Source organism: Protopterus annectens, chromosome 12.part0 (genome assembly GCF_019279795.1).
Source record: "Protopterus annectens isolate FY-2018-M chromosome 12.part0, PAN1.0, whole genome shotgun sequence".
Classification (NCBI taxonomy): domain Eukaryota; kingdom Metazoa; phylum Chordata; order Ceratodontiformes; family Protopteridae; genus Protopterus; species Protopterus annectens.
The window spans coordinates 1,034,795,870-1,034,821,860 of record NC_056746.1 but is presented as its reverse complement, the minus strand read 5'-3'; the positions used below and the strand labels follow the sequence as shown (position 1 = coordinate 1,034,821,860).

Here is a 25,991-nt window from a genome sequence, read left to right as displayed (position 1 = left end):
AAACCATGGGGACAGTCCAGGTCATCCTTGACAAGAGTTCTAGCATCCACTTGAAGGACTTGCAGCTGTCAATTGCAGAACCACCAGGGAATGCCTGGCTACAATGGGGGTAACAGGCTGGTGACAAGAAACAGCGGGGTCTAAACTGCAACACTTGATTTGATGATCATAACAGAAGAGAAATTTACAAACTATGCAGACAGACTACCTGTCGCCTTCACTTACCAACTTGGAAAATGTTGCCCTAGAGACTAAAGACTTTGCCTTGACTGACTGCATGCTAAATGAACCATCAGGCCTGGATGACTTATGACAGGTTTCAGATTTTAGTAACACAAACTCTGATTTTGCTTTAACCGAAGATTTCTTTGAAGAGTAACATTTCTCAGAACTGCACATATGACTAATTGAAAAGCAGAGGAAAAGTTACTAATGTTCTTCAGTGAATATCAGAAAGTTTCTTTGAGAGAACGGCATTTTTCTAGCACCCTCCTCTAGTGATGTTCAGTTTTGTCACTGAATTTGATGAACAGAACACCAACAAGTTTCATGCCAAGATCTGATGTAATACAGACAATAAACAGTACTCTTTGGTGGCCAAACAGGCCTTTAGCAAGCACATTTTGAGAAAAGTGGAGAGGACATTACGAGCTAAACTACGGTGGGTCAGCATCAAACGAAAGCAAATGAAGTCAAACTACTCAGAGAATTAAGAAAAATGGGATCTCAAGACAATTAATATAAAGAAGAAAGGGGAAAAACAAAGAAAGGGGTACTCAAAGAACTTTCAACAAGACTACATATCAAGAAAACTCCAAAGCAACCTGGGACTACTACTCCATCTGAATGTTTTTTATAGCATGAAGAAAATGCAGAAAGATGCTACTTGTAGTGTATGAGAGGAAGGCAAGTTTCTCCTGTCCCAACACCTGTCACTCAAGTAAAAGGCTTCCAAACAAAGGCCTCCCTCAAACTCCTTTAGACAGCAGTTTCCAAAAAGGTGCAAGTTTTGTAGGCTAGGTAGGTTTTTACTGACCCTTGCCATTTCTGAAACTAAACAGAAAAAAAATATTTTAAGTGCAGCTCACTTCTTTAAATTCCTAAAAAAATTCACCTTTTCTGAAAGGTTTGACTCGGCTAGTGTATATTTGTTGGTAATGACAACATTCCACATAAAGGTTACAATGAATGGTGATGTTAGGTGCCACAAAAGTCAACTTTCACTGTAAATCCAAGAAATTGTTAATCTTTAAGTTTCCTTGAATGGAATCAAGCTGTTGACATTTTTAAAACCTCAGTTTATATTTTCAGTGTACATCAAAAATGGAACATATTCATTCAAAAATGCATTCTGTTAAAAAATATAAAATTTTCAAATTTATGTGCAAGCAAAATTAAGCTTACACAATACTACTAAAACTGTTGCCTGAAACAAAACTACATAAAACATCAACCAAAATGCACATTGTCCATGTTGCTTCACTAAAAAAGTATATGAAATCCCTGAAAAAAAATCAGGTGGTATGTACAATCAAGCCAGCTATGCTGACTTAATTTTATATATAATTTGCAGGTGTCCAGGCTCACATGGTGCTATTTGTTCAACCTATGGAATTCAGCATGAAACACCCTCTTTTCAGAACAAAAAAAAAACTTAATCTGTAGTTGATCTTCTGTACCAGAAACGAGCTCTGAAATCGTCGCTACAAGTCATAAAGCCTGGATTGGTAGGTGAATGCACAATGCAACGGACGATATTATTGTGACCCAAGGACAGAAGGTTTCGACGTTCAGCAGATCGTGAATCCCAACAGCAAAGGCTAATCGTTCTCTCATCAGGCAGCAATACATAATCCTCAGTGTGGTTGAACACCGCTTGTGTCCTATGCAGCTGACGGCCACTTAAACCAGCACCTGTATTTTAAAAATGAATAAGATAACAATGAAATTCAAGCAGCAGGGTCATAGATAAGAGTGCGCACTTGAACTCATACACATCAGCATTTTCAACTTCAATAAATTTATTTTTTTCATTAGGAAAAGCTTTATGGTTAAGCCAAGAACAAAGGATATTCACACCTCCAGGCTAGTTGCCCAACACAATGCATATGAAATTCTCCAGGTGCAACTAACACTAGGTAAGACTGCAATCCAAATTATAGCTTGCTACAGATCCCCCACCATACCCCAAGATTCTCACTACACCTTCCTAAACATACTGGAAAATATTAAGATACAACCAAACACCCTAATATTGGCTGATTTCAACTACCCTGCCATTAATTGGGAAAACTACTCGGGTACCAACTCCTTTTCCCAACGGTTCTTGGAATTCATAAATTCCAACACCCTGGATCAACTAATCCATTGTCCCACCAGGGGCTCCACTATCCTAGACCTGGTCATTACCAACATGGGAGATAGATGCTCCACACCAGTGGTCACCCCCTCATTGGTCAGGTCTGACCGTAAGGAAATCACCCTTGACATCCACACACCACCCCCCAGTAAGGAAAACTCCTTAAAAAACTTCTCCAAAGCCAACTTCGTGCTACTGAAGTCAGAAGTGACAAACGTCAAAACACCCACGCAGACGGGATCTGAAAGTTCGACTGGAGAATCCTACACTAAGGCACTGTACGAGCACATCCACTTGTGCATGAATCGCGCCATCCCAAATAGAACCAAGATGCTCTTCTCCAAAAAAAGGAAGCCAATCTGGTGGTCCCCTGCCATAAACCAACTATACAACAGAAGGAAGAAACTGTTGCAGAAACGAGGAAAATCCCAGGATGCAAAAAACTCCCTCACCAGCCTCAGTAAGAAGCCGAGATCCCTCATAAAATCCTCAAAAGTTAATTACGAAAATAAAACTGCCAAAAGATTCCAAAGACAACCACAAGGCATTCTATAGTTATACCAAGAATCTAAATGGCAATGCTCAGATCTGCTCTGAGCTGCAATAGAATGGCATTAAATATACTGATCCCAAGGATATTGCCAATATTCTGGAAGATCGATTTAGTGCCAACTTCACTCCTCTCTCACCCCCTAAAGGGCCCATCTCAATATCAAAAGATTGCCAAATTCCGATAATCACAGCCACAGAGGTAGAAACAGCACTCTCCAAAGCTAAGAATATAGCATCCATGGGACCAGATGACATCCCAGGCTGTGTACTACATGAAGACAAAATGAACAGGCACCCCACCTAAGTGTCATGTTTAATCATAGCCTCACCTCAGGCTTCGTGCCCACTGAGTGGCACACAGCTACAGTTATCCCGCTCCACAAGGGAGGATCCACCTTGGATCCCGGGAACTACCGTCCCATCAGTCTGACAAGCCTGATCTGCAAGGGCATGGAATGCATTATCATGGAACTTATAAACAAAGACAGTGGCAACCTCCAGACACTGGACCCCACCCAGTTTGGGTTTGTGAAGGGCCGATCTTGTCTCCTGAACCTGACTGACTTATTCGATACGGTCTCCAGAGCTGTGGACGAGGGTAAGGTGGGTCCACACAGCCTATCTGGACCGCACCAAGGCCTTCAACAACATCCCCCACTCTGGAATCATAGATAAACTTACTAAGCTGGGCATAAATCCCTACGTCACTCGATGGGTTGCTAACTGGCTTACTGACAAAACCCAGACTGTAAAAGTAGCCGACTCCAAATCCAGCTCCAGACAAGTGGAGTACCTCAGGGTTCAGTCCTGGGACCACTCTTGTTTGGCATCTACTTCTCTGAAGTACAGGCCAACACTAAGGGACTCTGGCTAACAAAGTTTGCAGATGACTGCAAACTGGGAACCATTATTGAATCCCCAAATTATATGGATATTCTACAAAAGGGCCTTACAGAAACAGATGCCTGGTGCCAGAGCCATGGGCTCAAGCTTAATGCCAAGAAATGTACAGTTATCCCCTTTGGAGAAAAACATGTACCCATGAACTACCACACAGGTGGCAGTACACTAAACATCGAAAGTGTGATGACAGACTTAGGGACACAAGTGGACAGTGGTCTCACTTTCAATAACCACATCGCCACAACAGTCAGGAAATCCTTCTATGTGGCACACCTCATCACTAAGGGCTTTTCATCCAGAAAAAAGGAGGTCATTGTCCCACTGTACTCATCCCTCATTAGACCCATTATAGAGTATAATGCCCCATTTGGTATGTACCTCACAAGACATCAGCAACAGCTGGAAAGGCCACAGAAATACCTCACTAAAAAATAGGCTTAAAGCAGATGCCATATGCTGACCGTCTAAAAAACTCCAGCTATACTCTGTGGCATATCGTCTACTCAGAGGCGATCTCTGCTTAACAAACTAGTAAACCATCCACTAAATGTCCCATCCCCTCCAGAATCTACTCCAACCCTATCGCACCACCAGACCACTAAGATCCAGCAACAAAAATCACTTGCAGATCACTAAAGCCAATAACTCTGCTGGTGAAGCACTATTCTCTTGCGCCATAGCCAAATTATGGAACTCACTCCCACCCACAATTACCTCCGTACCACCATGCATCCACTTTAAAACTTTACTAAAAGCGCACCTAAAAACATGCTGGCTATGCCCTTGCAACTCCCACTCTAATATCATCCAACCCATCCAACCACTACCTTTCTTTCACTCCACTAACTACCTTGATTATAGCAAGCTCAGATGCTCATAAGCCTAGTACTTATTATACACCAGGAACTTCTCATTGTAATTAGAAGTTATGTACTCACCATAACGTTCCATCTGAGTAGGTGTATTCATTTGTCTGCAACCTGTGGGTTATGGATCCGATATCGGATCCGAACCGGCATGGTTTACCAGCTATGGATCCGAGCTCTCAGCTCCTCCCCTCACCCATAATGCCCTGCTCTCCCTACATGACCTCAGATCGAGTTTGCCAACAGCATGAACACCCTGAAAAGGGTAACACAACATATGCAGGAAACTGAAAAGGCCAGGGGGATAGGAGGGCGGGATGGTTGCAGACAAATGAATACACCTACTCAGATGGAACGTTATGGTGAGTACATAACTTCTAAATCTGAAGTAGGAGATTCATTTGTCTGCAACCTGTGGGACAGAGTCCCTAGCTACCTGAATCTTGGGCGGCCATCATGGAAGGATATTCGAGCACCTGAGCCAAAGGATGCTCTACCCCTAGATGTAAGATCCAACTTGTAGTGGGAAATAAAGGTATGAGATGAAGCCCACGTGGCTGCTGCACAAATATCATCTAGAGGAATCCTAGCCTTAAAGGCTGCCGAAGTAGAGACTGACCGGGTTGAATGGGCATGTACACCCTCCGGTGTGGGCCTTCCCGAAGCTTGATAAGCCAGTAAGATACATTGTGAAATCCAGCGAGATAATGAGACTTTAGAAATTGGCTTGCCCAAATTAAATTTAGCAAAGGAAATGAATAACTGGTCGAACTGCCTATGACCAGCCGTCCTGTTTAGATAAAATCTAAGTTGCCTGTGAACATCTAAGGAGTGAAGCTTGTATTCACCCTTGTTTTGATATTTAGGGAAGAAAACAGGGAGGTTAATGGATTGATTAATGTTTGCTTCAGAAGCTACCTTAGGAAGAAAGGACGGGTTGGTCCTGAGGTAAACACGGTCCGGATGAAAGACCAAGTAAGGAGGTTTAGCTGATAATGCTTGAAGCTCTGAGACTCTCTTGGCTGAAGTAATGGCTACTACGAAGGCGGTCTTGAAAGATAAGAATTTCAGATCTACCGTAGCCGCCGGTTCGAAGGGGGGGGGGCGGTCAAGGCCTGGAGAACTAAGGAAAGGTCCCAAGGAGGAACCGCTTGCTTTATAGGGGGCCTGAGAAGAAAAGTACCTTTAAGGAAAATCTTACACAATTTGGCAGACATCAGTGGACTGGAGTCATGACCAATGTGATAATGAGAAATTGCTGCAAGTTGTACTTTGACCGTGGAACTGCTGGCACCATCATTAAAAAGAGTGGTTAAGAAGTCGAGCACCAAAGGGAGAGGAACTGTGAAGGGGTTTAGGTCTTGCCGCTCCGCCCACAAGGAGAACCGTTTCCACTTGCTGCGGTAGACTTTCCTAGTGGATGGCTTATGAGCTGCCACCAGGATGGCCTTAACAGGGGACGAAATACCGGGAGTCCTGATCAGGAGTGGAACTGGAGCAGCCAAGCGGTCAGCTTCAGGTTGTCCAGATTCGGAGGAGATAAGTGGGATGGATGAGATATCAGGTCCGGAATGGGATCTAGAATCCAAGGAGGATTCACTGAGTGAGACCTTAGGAAGGGGAACCAGATCTGTCGAGGCCAAAATGGAGCAATGAGAATCATTCTGCACCCCAACCGAGAGGCTTTCTGAAGAACTTGGAGCATCAGAGGCAAGGGGGGATAAGCATAAAGAAGACCGGGTGGCCAAGCATGCACCAGAGCGTCTCTTGGGGAACCTCCGGGAGGAGGTATCAGAGCGAAAAAACTGTCGCACTTGGTGTTTGAGGGAGACGCAAAAAGATCGCAACAAGGAGTTCCCCACTGTGCGAAGATGCGTTCCGCTACCTGAGTATTGAGAGACCACTCGTAGGGGGTGAGAATGGTGCGACTGAGTTTGTCTGCGAGGATGTTGGACCGACCCGGAATATGCGTTGCTATGAGAAAGCGGTTGGTGGAGATTGCCCATTCCCACACTCTCATGGCTTCTCGACAAAGGGGGTAAGACCTGGTTCCTCCCTGTTTGTTGATATACCAGACAACAGACATGTTGTCCGATTGAATCGCAATTGTTCCCAAGGGAAGAAAGGCCTGAAGTGCTAGCAATGCTAAGAGCACTGCTCTCATCTCTAGAACATTGATATGCAGTGAGGTCTCTGAATCTTCCCACGTGCCTTGGACCGTCTGGCCTGCAAAATGCCCCCACCCGAGGCGGGAGGCGTCCGTGGTCACCATGGCGAGAGGGGGAGAGGCACAAAAGGGGCGGCCTCCGTGGAGATCTGGAGAGTGTAGCCACCACAGGAGGGACCGCCTGCAAGCCTTGCTGATCGCAATGGGATGATGCATAGGAAGAGCAAGATACGACCACTGAACCAGGAGTGTCCATTGAAGGATACGCATATTGAACCTGGCGAGAGGAAGAAGCGCTATCGCTGCCGCCATGGACCCTAGGGCCTTCAGGACCAACTCCGCCGGAACTGAGCTTGAGTGGAGAATGGCCCGCACCTGGAGCTGTAGGTTTTGAACTCTGTCCGCTGTGAGGAAGGCTCTCAATCTCCTCGTGTCTAACCTGGCACCTATAAAATCTATGAACTGCGTGGGTGCCAGGTTGGATTTTTTTGTGTTTATCGTGATGCCCAGGCGTGGAGCAAGATGGAGAAAGGAGTCTCGCGCCAAGAGAAATAGATGCCTTGTTGGGGTGGTGAGAAGCCAGTCGTCCAGGTAAGGAAAGACCTGCACCCCTGAAGCCTCAGGTGGGCCGCTGCCACTGCTAATACTTTGGTGAACACCCTGGGGGCTGTGGTGAGACCAAAGGGAAGGACCCGGAATTGGTAGTGACTGGCTCCCAGCCGGAAGTGGAGAAACCTCCTGGAGCGCCTGTCCATTAGTATGTGGTAGTACGCATCCTTGAGGTCTATGGAGCACATCCAGTGGTTTTCTCCCAGAAGGGGGAGAATAGACTGCAATGTAACCATTCGGAATTTCTCCTTGGGAACTGCCAGGTTCAAGAGAGAAAGGTCTAAAATTGGTCGAAAATTGGTCTTAGATCCCCCGTCTTTTTTGGCACTAAAAAGAACCTGGAGTAGAACCCTAATCCGATCTGGTCTGGGGGGACGGGCTGGATGGCTCTTTTCTCTAGCAGATGGCCAATTTCTGCCAAAGCGGCCTCCCACTGACCGGGTGGAACGTCTGGGAGGGACTTCAATTTTGGCAAGTGAAGAAAAGGGATACGGTATCCTCTGGATATGATCTGGAGGACCCAGCGGTCTGATGTTATGGACTCCCATGCCACTAGGTGCTCCGAAAAACGTCCCCCGACTGCCTCCAGAGTGGAGCAGCCGGGCAACCCTTCAGGGCTGCTGCGCGGGCCGTTCAGAGAAGGGTTCTCTGGACCCGAAGTTCCTGGGAGCCCCTCTGCCCCTAGGGCGTCCTCCCTGTCCTCCTCTGCCACGGAAGGACTGGTTGTCCGGAGCAGGCTGGGATTGCTGCGACTTCCGGAACCACATCTTCTTCTGACCCTTTTGGTTCCTAGAATAGGGCCTCTGGGGTACAGAGAAGCGGATTCCGACGGCAGACAGCGTCTTCCCGTCCTTCTCGCTCTGGGTCAAGGTGTCACGAACAGTTTTGCCAAAGAGGGCAGAACCATCGAAAGGGGCGTTCGCAAATGACGCCTTGAAGGGCTCCGAAAAATCGCAATGACGGAGCCAGGCCTGACGTCTAGTAACTAGGCCTGCCCCTGCGGCTCTAGCGGCACCTTCCGTAGCATGGGACAGTAGCCGCATAGAGGTATTAGTGACGGACCTAAGAGTGGCCATACGGGTGGAGTGCAGCACTTTGTCCTCCTCCGACATGGACTCTGGGGGGGATGCAGCGTATTCTTTTATAAGATTGCGCTGCATCCTAATCACATGTGCCAGGTAGTTCAGCGCCCTCACTGAAAAGGTCGCTGAACTAAACATCCACTTCCCCAAGCGGTCCATCATCCGAGACTCCTTGCTCGAGGGATGGACTGAGGGACTCTCCTGAGCAAGTTCCCTCTTGGTGGCAGCCGCCGTCAACATGGCATCTACCGGAGGCCCCTTACTCCAATGGGCACGGTCAGCCGGGGGACTGAGAATACGGTCGGGCCTTTTTGGGATTGGCTCCACGGTGTCCGGTTCCTTCCACGCCCTGGTGGTAATGAGGTCCACCAGGGGGTCGGCAGGAGGGGACACCCAAGAGGTAGACGGGCCCGCTTCAAATGCCTCCAAGAACACGGACTCGTCCGAGGAAGACTTGGGGGCAGACCCCCCCCCCCCCAATGCGGAGCATTTCCATTATGTCTCCAAATGAGACATCCTCAGGGGGTGATCTTGGGGAGCCTTCCCCTTCCTCCAAGTCCGTGTCTTCTGTGAGAGACTCGGGGGAGTCAATGTGCCTCCTTTTGCACGTATGTTTGCGGGGAACATCCTCCGGGGGGCTGTCAGAGGACTCCTCGCAAACAGTGACCTGTTCCAAGGGAACAGCTTGGGGCAAAGGAGCGGGCTGTCCCAAGGGCCGGATGGTGGAAGCCTGACCCAGTGCAGATGGAGCGCGGGACGGAGCCGAAGCAAGTGCCGGGGGTCCGGAGACCCTCAACAGGGCCCTCTCCACTACATCAAAAGCCGAAGGGGAGCCGACCTCGACCAATGGATCAGACAATCGGCTCCCCCTCGGATCCAAGGAGTGGATCGGAGCCGGCGCCGAAGCGCTCGGATCCGAAGGGACAGTGCGCTCCGACACAGACGGCGCCGAAGGAGCACTGATCCCCCCGGATCCGAGGCTCGGATCCAGGCTCCGAGAGGTTGGATCCGAAGCACTCGAGGGCAGGGTCGGATCCGAAGTACCAAGTACTATCGGCGCCGACCCACCCCCGGCTCCAAAGCTGCTCGGCTCCAACTGCTCCGAACCCGGGTAGCGGGTCGGAGAAGGAGCAATTGGTTTAAAGAAGGGGGTCGAGCTCCCCCCCAGAGGGGGGGGAAGCAAGAGCACTCCCATCTGCATCTGGGCCTGGATGAACCTTCTCATCATCCGGTCCAGATCAGCATCAGATAAACTGTACGTGGATCTCGACGGGGCTACCGAGGTAGGCCTTGAGTGCCTCCTCGATAGCCTCGACGGAGATCGGGTCTCCTCCTCCTCAGGTCCCGGTGAAAAGCACACAGGTGACCGGAGCCGAGGAGGGGGAGAACCAGCAGACAAGGAGGCCGGAGAAGCCCGCTTGGCAGGCAGGGCCGAAACAGAGGTCTCGGCCCGCCGCTTATGGTGCTTCTCCCTCCGGTCCTTCTTTCTAGCTTCCCTCTCCTCCGAACCACTACAGGGAGGTTGAGTCCCAGGAGGAGGAGGGGGAGCCGGAGAGGAGGTAACCGTAGAAACGGTAACCCCCGAAGGAGCGGAGGCCGGAGCCGAGTCCGGGGTCAAAAGTCCCGCCAAGACAAGCTTGGACCTCCGCTCCTTCAATGCCCTGGGGTTGAACCCTGCACAAATGGAACATCCAGAAGTGAGGTGTTCAACCCCAGGCATCTAACGAGTGTGGCCATCAGCAGGGGAAAGCTTATGGCCACACTCGGAGCACTTGGAGAACACAGCTTTGGGATGTTCAGACATCCCAAAGAACTAAAAGTTACTTAAACTAAAGGAAGAAAGTAAAAGCAACTAAACCACACAACAGGCCCCAAACACACACTACGCTACCAGCGAGGGGAGGGAAATTAAGTAAAAATAATTTTAAAACACTAAAAGTATAACTAAGTAAAGGGGAATCCTAGACTTTCACTCAACTTTCACACAAAAAATCGAATTTTAACTCTCTAAACACTTGAAAAAATACACTTAGCTGAAGAGCTCAGGAACACTAATCTGGTCACCAGCGCGGCAAACTAGATCTGGGGTCATGTAGGGAGAGCAGGGCATTATGGGTGAGGGGAGGAGCTGAGAGCTCGGATCCATAGCTGGTAAACCATGCCGGTTCGGATCCGATATCGGATCCATAACCCACAGGTTGCAGACAAATGAATCTCCTACTTCAGATCATTTGTTAATGTCTGTTATGTACTTCACAGATAAAGATTCTAGTTGTCTACTGATGTACTATGTTCTTCATCTGTAAATATGTTGTAAGTAATTGCTATGTTAAATTGTTAATCGCTATGTAATCCAATGTAACTACTGTCTGTTTATTTTACTGTGGAGCTTTTCTCCCCTGGCCTCTGCTGAAAATGGACCTACGTCCAGTCGGGCACTCCCGGTCAAGAAATTTAAATAAATAAATAAACCATACAAGGCCCATGTCACACCCTGAGCTGTTGGACATGCTCCACTTAAAGAAATCCCAATCCCTCAGAGCCATACGCTCCAGGGATCTAAACCTTATCATTACAATGAACAAAACATGCTGGAGGGATAGATTCCTGACCCAGAGACTCCCCAAACTCTGGAATAGACTGCCCATACATGTCAAGCAGAGCGCCTCATTGGCCCTCTTCAAAAGGAACCTTGATGATTGGATGGGAGATAGGAAATTCACCCCGGGGATCATGTCAGTCGCCCTGCTAGACAGGGGCCCAGAGAAGTAAATATTGTGGGAAAAAATTTCCAGGGAATTGTTATGGCTAGGCTTGCATAGGCCTTAGGGCCGATAGCCTAGTACCAACCTATGAACCTAGTAGGAGCAACTACAGTGAGCAAGAAGCTATGAAAGTCACCGACTCTGCATCCTGTGTCACTGAACTCTGACTAGCACTTTTTGACAAGTTAAATAAAAACAAGACAGTTAAAGCAAAAGGACTATACTTTGGAAAGGCATCCAGTCATAGCTAGAAGGTATAAAACGCACTTCTAGGGTGCAAAAAAACAGGCTCAGTTGCATGCTCCTGAAGCACAAACCAGAGGGCTACATAAGTGTTACAACTGTAGTAGCATGCTAATCACTACTAATGAGATACATTCACGATACACTTGGTGGCTGCCAGAATGTCAGCAAGCAGGCACACAGCTTCAAACAAGGAAAGTTTCTCAGGCTAACAAAAAAGGAATACTACCCACCTTACATGACAGAATACAGCAACTGTACTATCAATCTAGTACTGGATACCCAAGAAACAGACTTGTGAACCAGAAGTTATCCACACCCAATTCATTGCTGACACCAGGAATTTCTGGGGAACCACAGGCTTTGGTGTATATGAAGGCATCCTTGCACTGTCAAGAAGAGGAAGGTAGTCCTAAGGGTGACTGCAGGGTGAACTCAAGGAACACAGCAGAAATAGTGAATTAAATGCCAACTGTGCTAGCACCAGCCATGAATCAATCTCATCCACCATCTGCTGTGCCACCATCAATGACTACTCAAAGTGGTGGAAAAGTACAGTTCTGTACACTTACCATAAATGTAGCTGTTACAGTGTATTCACTGTTGCAGTCCTAACCAATGGGTTATCCAGCTCCTCGATAGGCCAGAATACCAAAGGTAAGTAAATATGACATTGGCTGTTGGTTGTAAAGGACGTCAGATACAAAAGGAGGCAGCAGGCGTCACCCTCCTCAGTCTTTCTGGCCATAACAGTCAGGAGTCCCAGAAAACAAGGCTTAAGCCAAAAGAAACACTGACAAATAAAACCAGATTCAGCCTGTACCTTAGGAAAGGAGAAAGTACAGTTTTGTACCTACCATAGATGTAGATGTCCGATAGATATGCAACTGCAGTCCTTACATATGGGTTGTCCTGTCTCAGGCAGCCCTCGGTCGGCCGGATTCCAAAGTCTGGGTCCGGCGTCGGCTGATGTCGCCTCCTCCCCGACGTCAGAGCGGCTGGGGTATAAAAGCATCAGCCGACGCCATCTTCCTCAGTGTTTCTTGCCCCAGATGCCAGGTGCCCTCCAAGGAAGGCTAAATTTAGAACTGGATAAAAATTCCAGACAAACACAATAGCAATAAACAGATACACCATAACAGATATCCCCAGCTAAGAATAAAAGGAGGGAAGTGGACCCAATACACGGAGGGGTAGGAGGGAGGGAAAACCTGACTGCAGTTGCATATCTATCGGACATCTACATTTATGGTAGGTACAAAACTGTACTATGTCCTTCAAGAATGCAACTGCAGTCCTTACATATGGGTTGAATACCATAGCCAAGCTGGGGGTGGTACGCTCTAAGATAAGGATGGTGTAGCTAAAATGCCCTGTAGGACTGCCGAAGCAAAGCCTGCTCGGGATCTGGAATATAAAGGCAGGTGGTAGTGCTTGGAAAATGTATGCACGGAGCTCCATGTAGCATTTTACTGTGGAGCTTTTCTCCCCGGGCCTCTGCTGAAAATGGACCTACGTCCAGTCGGGCACTCCCGGTCAAGAAATTTAAATAAATAAATAAACCATACAAGGCCCATGTCAAACCCTGAGCTGTTGGACATGCTCCACGTAAAGAAATCCCAATCCCTCAGAGCCATACGCTCCAGGGATCTAAACCTTATCATTACAATGAACAAAACATGCTGGAGGGATAGATTCCTGACCCAGAGACTCCCCAAACTCTGGAATAGACTGCCCATACATGTCAAGCAGAGCGCCTCATTGGCCCTCTTCAAAAGGAACCTTGATGATTGGATGGGAGATAGGAAATTCACCCTGGGGATCATGTCAGTCGCCCTGCTAGACAGGGGCCCAGAGAAGTAAATATTGTGGGAAAAAATTTCCAGGGAATTGTTATGGCTAGGCTTGCATAGGCCTTAGGGCCGATAGCCTAGTACCAACCTATGAACCTAGTAGGAGCAACTACAGTGAGCAAGAAGCTATGAAAGTCACCTGCTCTGCATCCTGTGTCACTGAACTCTGACTAGCACTTTTTGACAAGTTAAATAAAAACAAGACAGTTAAAGCAAAAGGACTATACTTTGGAAAGGCATCCAGTCATAGCTAGAAGGTATAAAACGGACTTCTAGGGTGCAAAAAAACAGGCTCAGTTGCATGCTCCTGAAGCACAAACCAGAGGGCTACATAAGTGTTACAACTGTAGTAGCATGCTAATCACTACTAATGAGATACATTCACGATACACTTGGTGGCTGCCAGAATGTCAGCAAGCAGGCACACAGCTTCAAACAAGGAAAGTTTCTCAGGCTAACAAAAAAGGAATAATACCCACCTTACATGACAGAATACAGCAACTGTACTATCAATCTAGTACTGGATACCCAAGACACAGACTTGTGAACCAGAAGTTATCCACACCCAATTCATTGCTGACACCAGGAATTTCTGGGGAACCACTGGCTTTGGTGTATATGAAGGCATCCTTGCACTGTCAAGAAGAGGAAGGTAGTCCTAAGGGTGACTGCAGGGTGAACTCAAGGAACACAGCAGAAATAGTGAATTAAATGCCAACTGTGCTAGCACCAGCCATGAATCAATCTCATCCACCATCTGCTGTGCCACCATCAATGACTACTCAAAGTGGTGGAAAAGTACAGTTCTGTACACTTACCATAAATGTAGATGTTACAGTGTATTCACTGTTGCAGTCCTAACCAATGGGTTATCCAGCTCCTCGATAGGCCAGAATACCAAAGGTAAGTAAATATAACATTGGCTGTTGGCTGTACAGGACGTCCGATACAAAAGGAGGCAGCAGGCGTCACCCTCCTCAGTCTTTCTGGCCATAACAGTCAGGAGTCCCAGAAAACAAGGCTTAAGCCAAAAGAAACACTAACAAATAAAACCAGATTCAGCCTGTACCTTAGGAAAGGAGAAAGTACAGTTTTGTACCTAGTAGATGTCCGATAGATATGCAACTGCAGTCCTTACATATGGGTTGTCCTGCCTCAGGCAGCCCTCGGTCGGCCGGATTCCAAAGTCTGGGTCCGGTGTCGGCTGATGTCGCCTCCTCCCCGACGTCAGAGCGGCTGGGGTATAAAAGCATCAGCCGACGCCATCTTCCTCAGTGTTTCTTGCCCCAGATGCCAGGTGCCCTCCAAGGAAGGCTAAATTTAGAACTGGATAAAAATTCCAGACAAACACAATAGCAATAAACAGATACCCCATAACAGATATCCCCAGCTAAGAATAAAAGGAGGGAAGTGGACCCAATACACAGAGGGGTAGGAGGGAGGGAAAACCTGACTGCAGTTGCATATCTATCGGACATCTACATTTATGGTAGGTACAAAACTGTACTATGTCCTTCAAGAATGCAACTGCAGTCCTTATATATGGGTTGAATACCATAGCCAAGCTGGGGGTGGTAGGCTCTAAGATAAGGATGGTGTAGCTAAAATGCCCTGCAGGACTGCCGAAGCAAAGCCTGCTCGGGATCTGGAATATAAAGGCAGGTGGTAGTGCTTGGAAAATGTATGCACGGAGCTCCATGTAGCAGCTTATAGAATGTCCTTTGTAGCCACCCCTCTTAGGAAGGCTGTGGAGGTGGCTGTAGCTCTGGTGGATTGTGGCCTGATATTGGCTGGCACACCCTTTCCATGGAAAGAATAACAGAATCTGATGCAATGTTCAATCCATTTTGAAATTGTTTGTTTGGAAATTGCCTTTCCTTGCACTCCCGGGGCGTATGCTACAAATAGTTGGTCAGACTTTCTGTTGGCCTTTGTTCTGTCCAAGTAGTAGCGTAGTTGTCTGTGTATGTCCAAAGTGTGCAGCAGCTTTTCCCCTTTATTTTGAGGATTGGGGAAGAAGGTGGGCAGGTGAATTGCTTGATTTAGAGACACCCTGGATATCACTTTTGGCATAAAAGGAGGATTGGTTCTTAAAGAAACCCTGTCCTGATGAAAAATGAGAAATGGAGGTACTGCCATGAGGGCCTGTATCTCCGAAACTCTTCTTGCTGAGGTAATTGCCAACAGGAAAACTGTTTTCCAGGAAAGAAATTGCAATTCTGAGGATGCTGCTGGTTCAAAAGGAGGAAGAGTTAATTTTTCCAACACGAAGTTGAGGTCCCATGCAGGCACTGGTGGTTTTCTGGGAGGCTTGATATTCTTTCTCCCTCTTAGAAATTGTCTTAGTAAAGGATGTGAAAACACAGGAGGATCAGTGTTGTATGATGCTGAAATTGCTGAAGCGTGTATTTTTATGGAAGAATAGGAAAGTCCATTATGCAGCATTTCTGCCAAGTATTCCAGTATCTGTGGGATGCTCATTACTGATGCATCCTGTCCCTTGTTGGTATTCCAGATGTTGAATCTCTTCCATTTGGCTGAATAAGTCTTTCTGGTGGAAGGTCTGCGTGCTTCCAATAATATTTGTTGAACTTCCTTGGAAAGAGAGATACGGGTAGAAATCATGGAACCCTCCAGGCTGTTAGCTGCAGAGTTTGCAGGTTGGGATGAACCGTCCTGTAATTGTGCTGAGTCAAGAGTAGAGGCCATTGAGGCAGGGGCCACGGGTTGGTGCAAGTTATGCTCCTTAGTAATGGGTACCAGTGCTGTCTTGGCCAATCTGGAGCTATTAAGATGCCTTTCGGTTGCTCTGCTTTGATCTTCAGTAACACCTTGGTCATTAATGGTAGAGGTGGGAATGCATAGAGAGTTCCAGCTGAATGAGAGAGCATCTATTCTCCAGGCTTGTGGATGGTGTGTCCTCGAGCAGAACTTTTTCAGATGATGATTGAGGTGGGAGGCAAAGAGATCTATGTCCGGCCTCCCCCATGCATGAGTTATTTGAGCAAAAATGTCTGGATGCAACATCCATTAGTGCGGGTCCAGGATGTTTCTGCTTAGACTGTCCGCCAGAACATTGTCCCTGCCCGGAACAAACTGGGATTGCAGCTGTATGTTCAGTTTCAGGGACTTTTCCCAAAGAGTCATTGTTAGTCTGCAAAGGGGGTAAGAATGAGTACCTCCCTGCTTGTTTATGTACCACATAACAGTGGTGTTGTCTGTCTTTATTAGCAGATGGCCTTGTTGAAGATATTTTCCGAAGGCCTCGATTGCATGAATTACTGCTAACATCTCTTTTTGATTGATGTGTAGATGTACTTCCTGGGGGGTCCATTGCCCTTGAATACATCTGCCCTCCATGTGCGCCCCCCATCCATGGTCTGAGGCGTCCGTTGTAATGGTTTGGCTTGTTTGAGGTTTGTTGAAAGGCATACCTTTGTTTGACTGGCTTGCTTGGGCCCACCACAAAAATTCCCTTTTTAGACATGGGATGAGTGGGATAATTGCTTCTAAGTTGTGGCTGTGTTGAGACCATAGACCTTTTAGGTACCATTGCAGTTTTCTCATGCGTAGTCTTGCCAGTGGAATCAGTAGAATGCAAGATGCCATGAAACCCAGCGCCTGCAGGATTTTCCTTGCAGTCATCTGGGTGAGCTTTGCTAGGCTTTTGAAGTAATGTGGTAATTGTTCTTGCTTCTCTTCTGTGAGATAAGCCATTTGTGATTCTGTGTCTAGTTTGGCTTCTAGAAAAATTGTTTGTTGGGATGGCAGTAGTCTTGATTTTTGTATGTTGACTGTGTATCCCAAAGCCTGTAGTAAGTAAATGACATAATTCAAGTTTTTTGTCAAGGCTTGCTTGCTGTCCGCTTGTATAAGGCAGTCGTCCAGGTAAGGGTATATTTGTATCCCCTGGAGTCTGCAGTGTGCAATTACTGATGCCAGGCATTTCGTGAATACTCTGGGCGCAGTAGATAAGCCAAAAGGCAATGCTGAGAATTGATAATGCTCTGACCCTGCAAGAAATCTGAGGTATCTTCTGAAACTGTGTCTGATTGGGACATGCAGGTATGCCTCTTTGAGGTCCAGAGTAACCAGCCAAGACCCCTTGCCCAGCATGGGAAGGAGTTGCTGTAGCGTCAGCATTTTGAATTTTGGTACAATGAGAAAAGTGTTTAGAGCGGACAAGTCCAGTATAGGTCTCCATTGCTTTTCTTTTCCTGGAACAAGGAACAGTCTTGAGTAAAATCCCTGGCCTTGTTACTGAGGAGGAACCTTTTCTATTGCTTTGATTTTTATCAGCTTTGAAACTTGTTTGAATGCCTCTGCCCTTTGATTTTGTGGCAGGTTTGCCATGCCGTGTCTTGTTGGTAAAGTATGGAAGTGGAACCTGTAGCCTTGGTCTATTATGTCCAGAATCCATTTGTCCTTGGTTAAAATGTGCCAATTTTTTGAAAATAAGGATAATTTTCCGCCTAAAGGTGCTTCTCTTTGAGCCTTGGTCGGCGGTGTCAAAGTCAAGTCATTGTGATTGTCCCTGTGGAGCAGGGGATGTCCCTGCGCCACCTCTCCGATTAGTCGGTTGCCATTGGCGTCCTCTGTAGGAGCCTCTGTATTGCCCTCTTCCTCGGGTACGCCTGTTTTTTCCCCTTTGAAACTTGTCAGTGTCTGGAAAGGACCAATTCTTAGAAGGCCAATTCCTGCTGAACCTTGGTGGCTGAACCTGGAGGAAATCCTTGACTGTTTGCACTGATTTAGCCTTTTCCTCAATTGATTTCAACACATCCTGAGCATTAGCGTCAAATAGCTTTTGTTTTTCCAGAGGTGCATCTAGAAGCTTTACTTTAACATGATCTGGCAATGCCTGTTCTTTCAACCATGCATGTCTACGAATGACTGCCCCTGTCATAGCTGCCCTACATGAAGCTTCCAATGCATCATAACCACACTGAAGAAAATGATTGCTAACCTGCTGAGTGTTATGGACCAAATCCTGCAAGGCCTTTCTGTCTAAAGGCTCAGGAGAGGTTAACTTTTTCTGCAAATCATCCATCAAGAAATCCTGATACTGAAACATATGAAAAAGGCAATTAAGGGCTCTCATGGCAAGTGTGGATGAGGTATAAACGTTTTCCCCCCACCTCTCCAGGGACCTAGCTTCCCTGTCTGAGGGCAAAGGATTTTTGGACGTGGATGTGGCCACCCCTTTGGGCCCCTGGGAAATTGTTTCTAGATCAACAGAATGGGCCTTAAATAAATGTTTGTGAGTTTCAGGAACCCTGTAGTATTGTCATGCTTGACAGGAGCAGGGGGGAGAGAATCAGGGGAAGCACTCGAATCTGAGTACACATCATCCAGTACATCTAACCCTGGAGGGATAGCTAAAGGCCTGTGTTGGGGAAGCTTAAGGAAGGTACAAAGCCGCTTCCTGGAGTCGGAGAATTCCTGGCCTTGCCACTGAAAATGCTCTCTCATGGAGTGGAGAATTTCCCCAAAAGAAATATCCTCAGGAGGAGAGGCAGAAGGAATAGATTCCTCCGCATCAGAATCCTCGTAGACCTGGAAGGACTCTTCCTGGGTATCTGAGTGATCAGAGTCACCAGAGGCTTCATCTGAAGAAAGGGTGTCTGTATGCTCAACCCTGGGCCTTTTGTCAGAAGGTGGCTGAGAACCTCTGTCAGGATGGGCCTGGGAGCCTCTGATTAAGGAAATTAAATCTGCAGCTAAAGTCATAATTTGTTTATCAGTAGTGGGCTGAGGCAAAGCTTTAGGAGGGTGAGACTTAGCCTGGCTGACAGCCTTAGCACGTGTGTAGGCCTTGATAGACATAGGGGGCCTAGCTGCCCCACGTGCTGGAGTTACCTTGTCCACAGGTATGGTCTCAGGCAAATCCTGGGCTTCAGTTTCTGGGGGAAAATCAACAACCGGGACCGGTGCAGGCTCCGGGGCCGGAGTAATCGGTAAAGCGGTGTCATTGGTCCAGAGCGGCGGAACAACCGCCTCAGAAGAGACCGATGCACTCGCGGTAGTTTTTGGCGTGGTGTCGGTGGAAGTCGCGGGCCGAGAATGTCGGTCCCGGTCTTTCCGTTTTTTGGAAATATGTGGTGTCGGTTGTTCCGACGCATGTTATAAGAGTATTTATCGCCAAAAACGTCTTCAGCAAACTCTGCCCGGCGCCTGAGAGTGCGCTTATTGAAGCAAGCACAGGCGGCACAGGCCGAGACGTCGTGGTCTGGGCCAAGGCAGGGGAGGCAGTAAGAATGGAAGTCCTTATGAGGTATTTGTTTACCACAAGACAAACAGTTATTAGTTTCATAGTATAGTACTAGGCCATCTGCCCTGGGGCATTTGTAAGCCTAGCCATAGTGATGTGGCTTTTGCCACCCCATGAAATAGTACAAAAATGTACAGAATAAATCTAGAATACTGTGCCTCTGTCTAGTAGTGACACAGTGAAAGTCCCCTTATATAACAGAATTAGTTTACTGTGCCCCTGTCTAGCAGTGACACAGATGTGACCCCTGGGGTAAACTTACGATCTCCCATCCACTCATCAAGATTTCTCTTGAAGAGAGTCAGTGAGGGGCTCTGCCTAATACGAACAGGGATCCTGTTCCAAAGCATGGGAAGCCTCTGGGTTATGAATCTATCCCTCCAGCATGTCCTATTCATACCTGTGCCGAGGTTTAAGTCTTTAGCTCTCGTGGTCCTGATGGAATTGGATTTTTGAGGTGGAGCATGTCCATCAGATCCTGATTGGACATGGCCTTGTACGTCAGGCAGAGATCACCTCTGAGCAGGCGGTATGCTACTGAATGGAGCTGAAGTTTCTTTAGTCTGGCAGAATAAGACATATGTTGGAGACCCTTGATCCTTTTGGTGAGGTACTTTTGTGGTCTCTCCAGCTGTTATTAGCTATTAACTTTTTCAGTTTTTTCTGACATCGGCTGAGGCAAGAAAAGGTTCCCCAACGGGGTACTTAGCTTTTTGATGACTTCGGATATGTAAAACACAGGAGCTGACCGACCGGCACTTGCGAACTGCTTCTGCTTCGGGTATCGCGCGGCAAGAAAGACTGGGGAAGATGGCGTCGGCTGATGCTTTTATACCCCAGCCGCTCTGACGTCGGGGAGGAGGCGACATCAGCCGACGCCGAACCCAGACTTTGGAATCCGGCCGACCGAGGGCTGCCTGAGGCAGGACAACCCATATGTAAGGACTGCAGTTGCATTCTTGAAGGACATCAGGAAAGGACCAAATAAGGGGAAAGGAAGGAGGAAGGGAAACCAGGACTGCAACAGTGAATACACTCGAACATCTACATTTATGGTAAGTGTACATAACTGTACTATGTTCATCATGATTCACTGTTGCAGTCCTAACCAATGGGTTGATTACCAAAGCCCATGGAAAAGGGAAGAGGTACCAACAGAATCAAAAATTGGAGAGAATGCCCTGTAGAACAGCAGTGGCAACCCCTGCCCTGGCTCTAGAAAACAAAGGCAAATTATAATGCTTTGTGAAAGTGTGAATAGAAGACCATGTGGCAGCATCTAAAATGACTTTAGTAGGGACACCACTTAAAAAGGTTGCAGAAGTGGAAGCTGCTCTTGTGGAGTGGGTCCTAACCCCTTGAGGAGAAACCTTGCCATGAAAGGAATAACAAAGTAATAGAATGTGCAATCCACTTAGAAATGGTTTGCTTAGAGATAGCTTTTCCCTGAGCTCCTGGGTCAAAACTGACCAATAACTGTGCTGATTTCCGAAGGTCTTTAGTCCTGTCCAGGTAAAACCTGAGCTGTCTGTGCACATCAAGAGAATGTAGGATCCTTTCAGCTCTAGTTCGATGATTAGGAAAGGAAGTAGGAAGTTGTATGGACTGATTGAGACTCAGGCTAGAAACCACCTTAAGCATAAAAGAGGAATTAGTACTCGGAAAGACACGATCTGCATGAAAAATAAGAAAAGGCTCCACAGCCATCAAAGCTTGCAGCTCCGAAACCCTCTTTGCTGAAGTTATAGCCAAAAGGAAGGAAGTCTTCCAAGAGAGAAACTTTAAATCTGCAGTGGCAGCTGGTTCAAAAGGAGGAAGAGTGAGTTTCTCTAGAACAAAATTAAGATTCCACACTGGAGTAGGTGGCCTTTCTGGGAGGTTTTAAGTTGCAAGCACCTCTGAGAAACATTTTCATCAGGGGATGACAGAAAATGGGTTGCTCAGAAGAACAAGGAGCAGAAATGGCTGAAGCATGGATCTTGATAGAGGAAAATGAAAGACCACCCTGAAGCAAATCAGCCAAGTATTCCAGGATCAGTGGAAGAGTAGACCAAGAAGAAAAGTACAGTTGTGTACACTTACCATAAATGTAGATGTTAGAGTGTATTCACCGTTGCAGTCATTACATTTGGGTAATCTGCTGGCAGGTTGCCCTCAGTCGGCCTGCATTCCATAGTCTTGGGTCCTGCGTCGGCTGCTTTCACCCCTTCCCTGACGTCAGGTCGTCAGGGGTATAAAAGAAGCAGCTGATGCCATTTTCTTCAGTTTTTCTTGCCCCAGACGTCAGGTGCCCCCTAAGAGGGTAGCCACAATTTTTAAATCTATAAAAATACATGCACCAAAATAAACTTTACCTTTATCTACAAGCAAATACACCACATAGGTCGTATAAATCAGAGAAGGAAAAATAAGTTCCAGCAGAAAAAAGGGGGATGGTGGGGGGGGAGGGGTTAACCTGGACTGCAACAATGAATACACTTGAACATCTACATTTATTGTAAGTGTACACAACTGTACTATGTTGTTCATGTTTCACTGTTGCAGTCATTACATTTGGGTAGAGTCCCAAAGCTATGGTTGGGAGGCTGGAGCTAAACAGCATTAGGAGCGGCTATGAGGCCCTGCAGAACTGCAGTGGTAAAGCCTGCCCTGGATTTAGAGTAGAGTGGCAGATGATAGTGCTTTGTAAAGGTGTGCACTGAACTCCAAGTAGCAGCCTCTAAAATGTCTTTGATTGGTACTCCCCTGAGGAAGGCTGCTGAAGTGGCTGCAGCTCTGGTCAAATGTGGCCTAATGCCCTTAGGCACTGGCTTGCCATGCTGTGAATAGCAGAAATGAATGCAGTGGCCTATCAAATTTGAAATAGTCTACTTTGAGATCACCTTTCCTTGTGATCCTGCAGCATATGCCACTAGTAATTGCTCTGTCTTCCTGAAAACTTTGGTTCTGTCCAAGTAGAATCTAAGCTGTCTGTGTACGTCCAAAGAATGCATAATTCTTTCCCCCTTGTTCTGTGGATTTGGATAAAAAGTTAGCAGATGAATAGTTTGGTTAAGAGCCATACTGGACAACACCTTAGGCATAAATGTTGGGTTTGTCCTCAGAGAAACCCTGTCTGGATAAAAAGTGATAAAAGGTTCCACAGCCATGAGTGCTTGTAGCTCTGAAACTCGTCTTGCAGAAGTTATTGCTAGGAGCAGAGCCGTTTTCCAAGATAAAAACTTTATATCAGCAGTAGCAGTTGGCTCAAAAGGAGGCAGGGTGAGTTTTTCCAAGACATAGCTGAGGCCACATGCTGGTATTGGTGATCTCCTTGGAGGCCTTAAATTTTTGGCTCCTCTGAGGTATTGCCTTAAAGGATGAGAAAAGATTGGTGGCTCTGTATTGTAATGAGCCGAAATGGCAGAGGCATAAATTTTAATTGATGAAAAATATAGGCCTTTGTCCAGCATCTCAGTTAAGTATTGTAAAATTTGAGGAATATTTGGTACAGCTGTATCAGTTCCTTGTGCCTGGTTCCAAGCACAGAATCTCTTCCATTTTGCAGCATAAGATTTTCTAGTACTAGGCCTTCTTGCTTCCAAAATGACATCCATCACAGCTTTACTGAGAGATGTGTTTTGTATGACTACATTATCCGCCATGCTGCCAGGTTTATGGTCCTGAGTTGGCTGTGCAGGATCTGATTGTTTTGCTGGGACAGTAGATGTATTTGAGGTAAGGTCCAAGCTGGGCATTGAGACAAGTTCCTTAGGATTGGATACCAGTACTGGCGGGGCCAGTCTGGGGCAATCAGTATCATCTTTGGCTTCTCCTGTCTGACCTTTAGGAGTATCTTGGGGAGGACAGGCAGTGGCGGAAAGGCATATACTTTCCATGCTTGTCTGTGGTAAGTCCTTGTGCAGAATCTTTTTAGTTGGTAGTTGTGAGGGGAGGCAAATAGATCTAAGTGCGGACATCCCCATTTCCTTGTTATGTTGAAGACTTGTGGATCCAGCTGCCACTCGTGGGGATCAGAGGTTTCTGCTTAGTTCGTCTGCCAGAGTATTTTCCTTTCCTGGCAGGAATTGTGCCTGCAGATGCACTTGGTAAGTCAATGCGGTGTCCCACAAAGTCATGGCTAGTCTGCAAAGGGGGTAAGAATGTGTGTCCCCCTGCTTGTTTATATACCACATGACCGTGGTGTTGTCTGTCTTTATCAGTAGTTGTCCCGGATGAAGTAGGTCCTTGAAGGCTGTCAGGGCATTTTGAACAGCTAGCATCTCTTTTTGATTGATATGTAGATGCATTTGGTTTGAGGACCATGTGCCCTGAATGCATCTTCCTGCCATGTGGGCCCCCCAGGCATAACCTGATGCATCCGTTGTTAGTGTCTGCCTGGCTGGGGGTAATATGAATGGCTGTCCCTTGTTCTGGAGACAAGCCTTCGCCCACCATCGAAACTCCTGTTGCAGGCAGGGAATGAGAGTAATCATTGTTTCCAGGCTGTGGCAATGTTGAGTCCAAACACTTTTTAGGTACCACTGAAGTTTCCTCATATGCAATCTTGTATGTGGAATTAGTAGGATGCAGGATGCCATGAAGCCCAAAGCCTGCAGAATATTTCTTGCAGATAACTGGGCCTTTGTTGCCAACATTTTGAAATAGGTAGTCATTTGCCTTTGTTTGCCTGGCGTGAAATAAGCCATCTGGGCAGTTGTATTTAAGCTTGCACCCAGGAATATTATCTCTTGAGAGGGTACTAGTTTTGATTTCTTTTTGTTGACTGTGTACCCTAGGCATGTTAAAAGTCTTTTCACAAACGCCAGGTATTGTAGAAGAATGTCCTTGTTCTCTGCTTGAATTAAATAGTCGTCCAAGTAAGGATATATTTATATTCCTCTTTGTCTGCAGAATGCAATTAATGGTGCCAGGCACTTTGTACAGCCCTGGGCGCAGTAGATAAGCCAAAGGGCAGAGCAGAGAATTGGTAATGCATTGAGCCAGCCTTGAATCTGAGGTATCTTCTGCATGATTGTCTGATTGGGACATGCAGGTATGCAACTTTTAGGTCTAAAGTTACAAGCCAAGCATTCTTGCCGAGCATGGGCAGAAGCTGCTGCAAAGTCAACATCTTGAATTTTAGTATATCCAGGAATGTGTTCAGAATAGATAGGTCCAGTATTGGTCTCCAGGCTTTGTCTTTTCTGGGTACCAAGAACAGTCTTGAGTAAAATCCTTGTCCCTGCTCTTGCTCTGGTACTTGTTGAATGGCCCCCATGGCCATGAGGGATGAGACTTGTTTTTGTGCCTCTGCCCATTGATTTTTTGGAAGATCTGGCCAACCGTTTGCCTTTGGCAGGGTATGGAAATGGAACTTGTAGCCTTGTGACACTATACTTAGAACCCACTTGTCCTGGGTTATAATGTGCCAAGTTTGAGAAAAAAGTGCTAATTTTCCCCCTAAGGGTGCTGCCAGGAGATAAGTGCTTGGTACAGGCAGGGGGAAGTCATTGGGACTGTTTCCTGTATGATTGTGATTTGTCTTCTCCAACTTTGGAGGTAGAAGCACCCCATTGCTTTGACCTGTATGAACCTTGCGCCTGGGATCTGCCTCTAGGGCATCTGGATCTGCCCCTTTGAGGTCTGTCTGACACAGGGAAGGACCAATTCTTTGTAGGCCAGTGTCTACTAAACCTAGGTGGCTGTACTTGTAAAAAAAAAATCTTTCACAGTTTGCATAGATTTAGCTTTGTCCTCCATTTTCTTTTAACACCAAACAAAGTATCATGCTGTAAAGGAGCATCTAATAATTTAGCTTTGACATGATCAGGCAGATTTTGTTCCTTTAACCAAGCATGCCTCCTAATTACAGAACCCGTAACTACGGCCCTGCAGGAGGCCTCCAAAGAATCAAAACCACATTGCAAAGTATGCTTTCCAACTTGTTCAGCTGCATGCAATAAATCCTGCATTTCCTTGTTTTATGCACATTCAGATTTTAACATTTTCTGTTTAAGCCAATCCCATGACATGTTGCTGATATTTGAGCATATGAAACTGACAGTTTAAGGCCCTTATAGCCAAGGTAGCAGATGTGTAAACCTTTTTCCCCCCCATCTATCCAGTGCCCTAGAATCTCTGTCAGAGGGGGTAGGGTTGTTTTTGCAGCGGAAGCCTTAACTCCTTTGAGACCCTGTGAAATAGTTTCTGGGTCGGTAGCAGGGTTTTTAAAAAGGAATTTAAGAGAGCCAGGAACCCTATAATATCAGTCAGGCTTAACAGAAGCTGGAGGTAAGGAGTCAGGTGTCAGACTAGACTCCGAAAACACATCTGCAATAT

At 46.7% G+C, this 25,991-nt stretch overlaps 1 protein-coding gene across 1 annotated transcript in view; it reads right to left on the bottom strand.

Moving 5' to 3' along the window:
* Window positions 1–1,277: 1,277 nt before the first annotated feature.
* Window positions 1,278–25,991, bottom strand: part of CSTF1 (cleavage stimulation factor subunit 1) — a gene marked incomplete in the record, with an annotated part of 503,121 nt that continues 478,407 nt past the window's right edge. Inside the window, 1 exon segment of the mRNA XM_044090044.1 lies at window positions 1,278–1,914. Coding sequence (XP_043945979.1) covers window positions 1,655–1,914 — 260 coding nt within the window.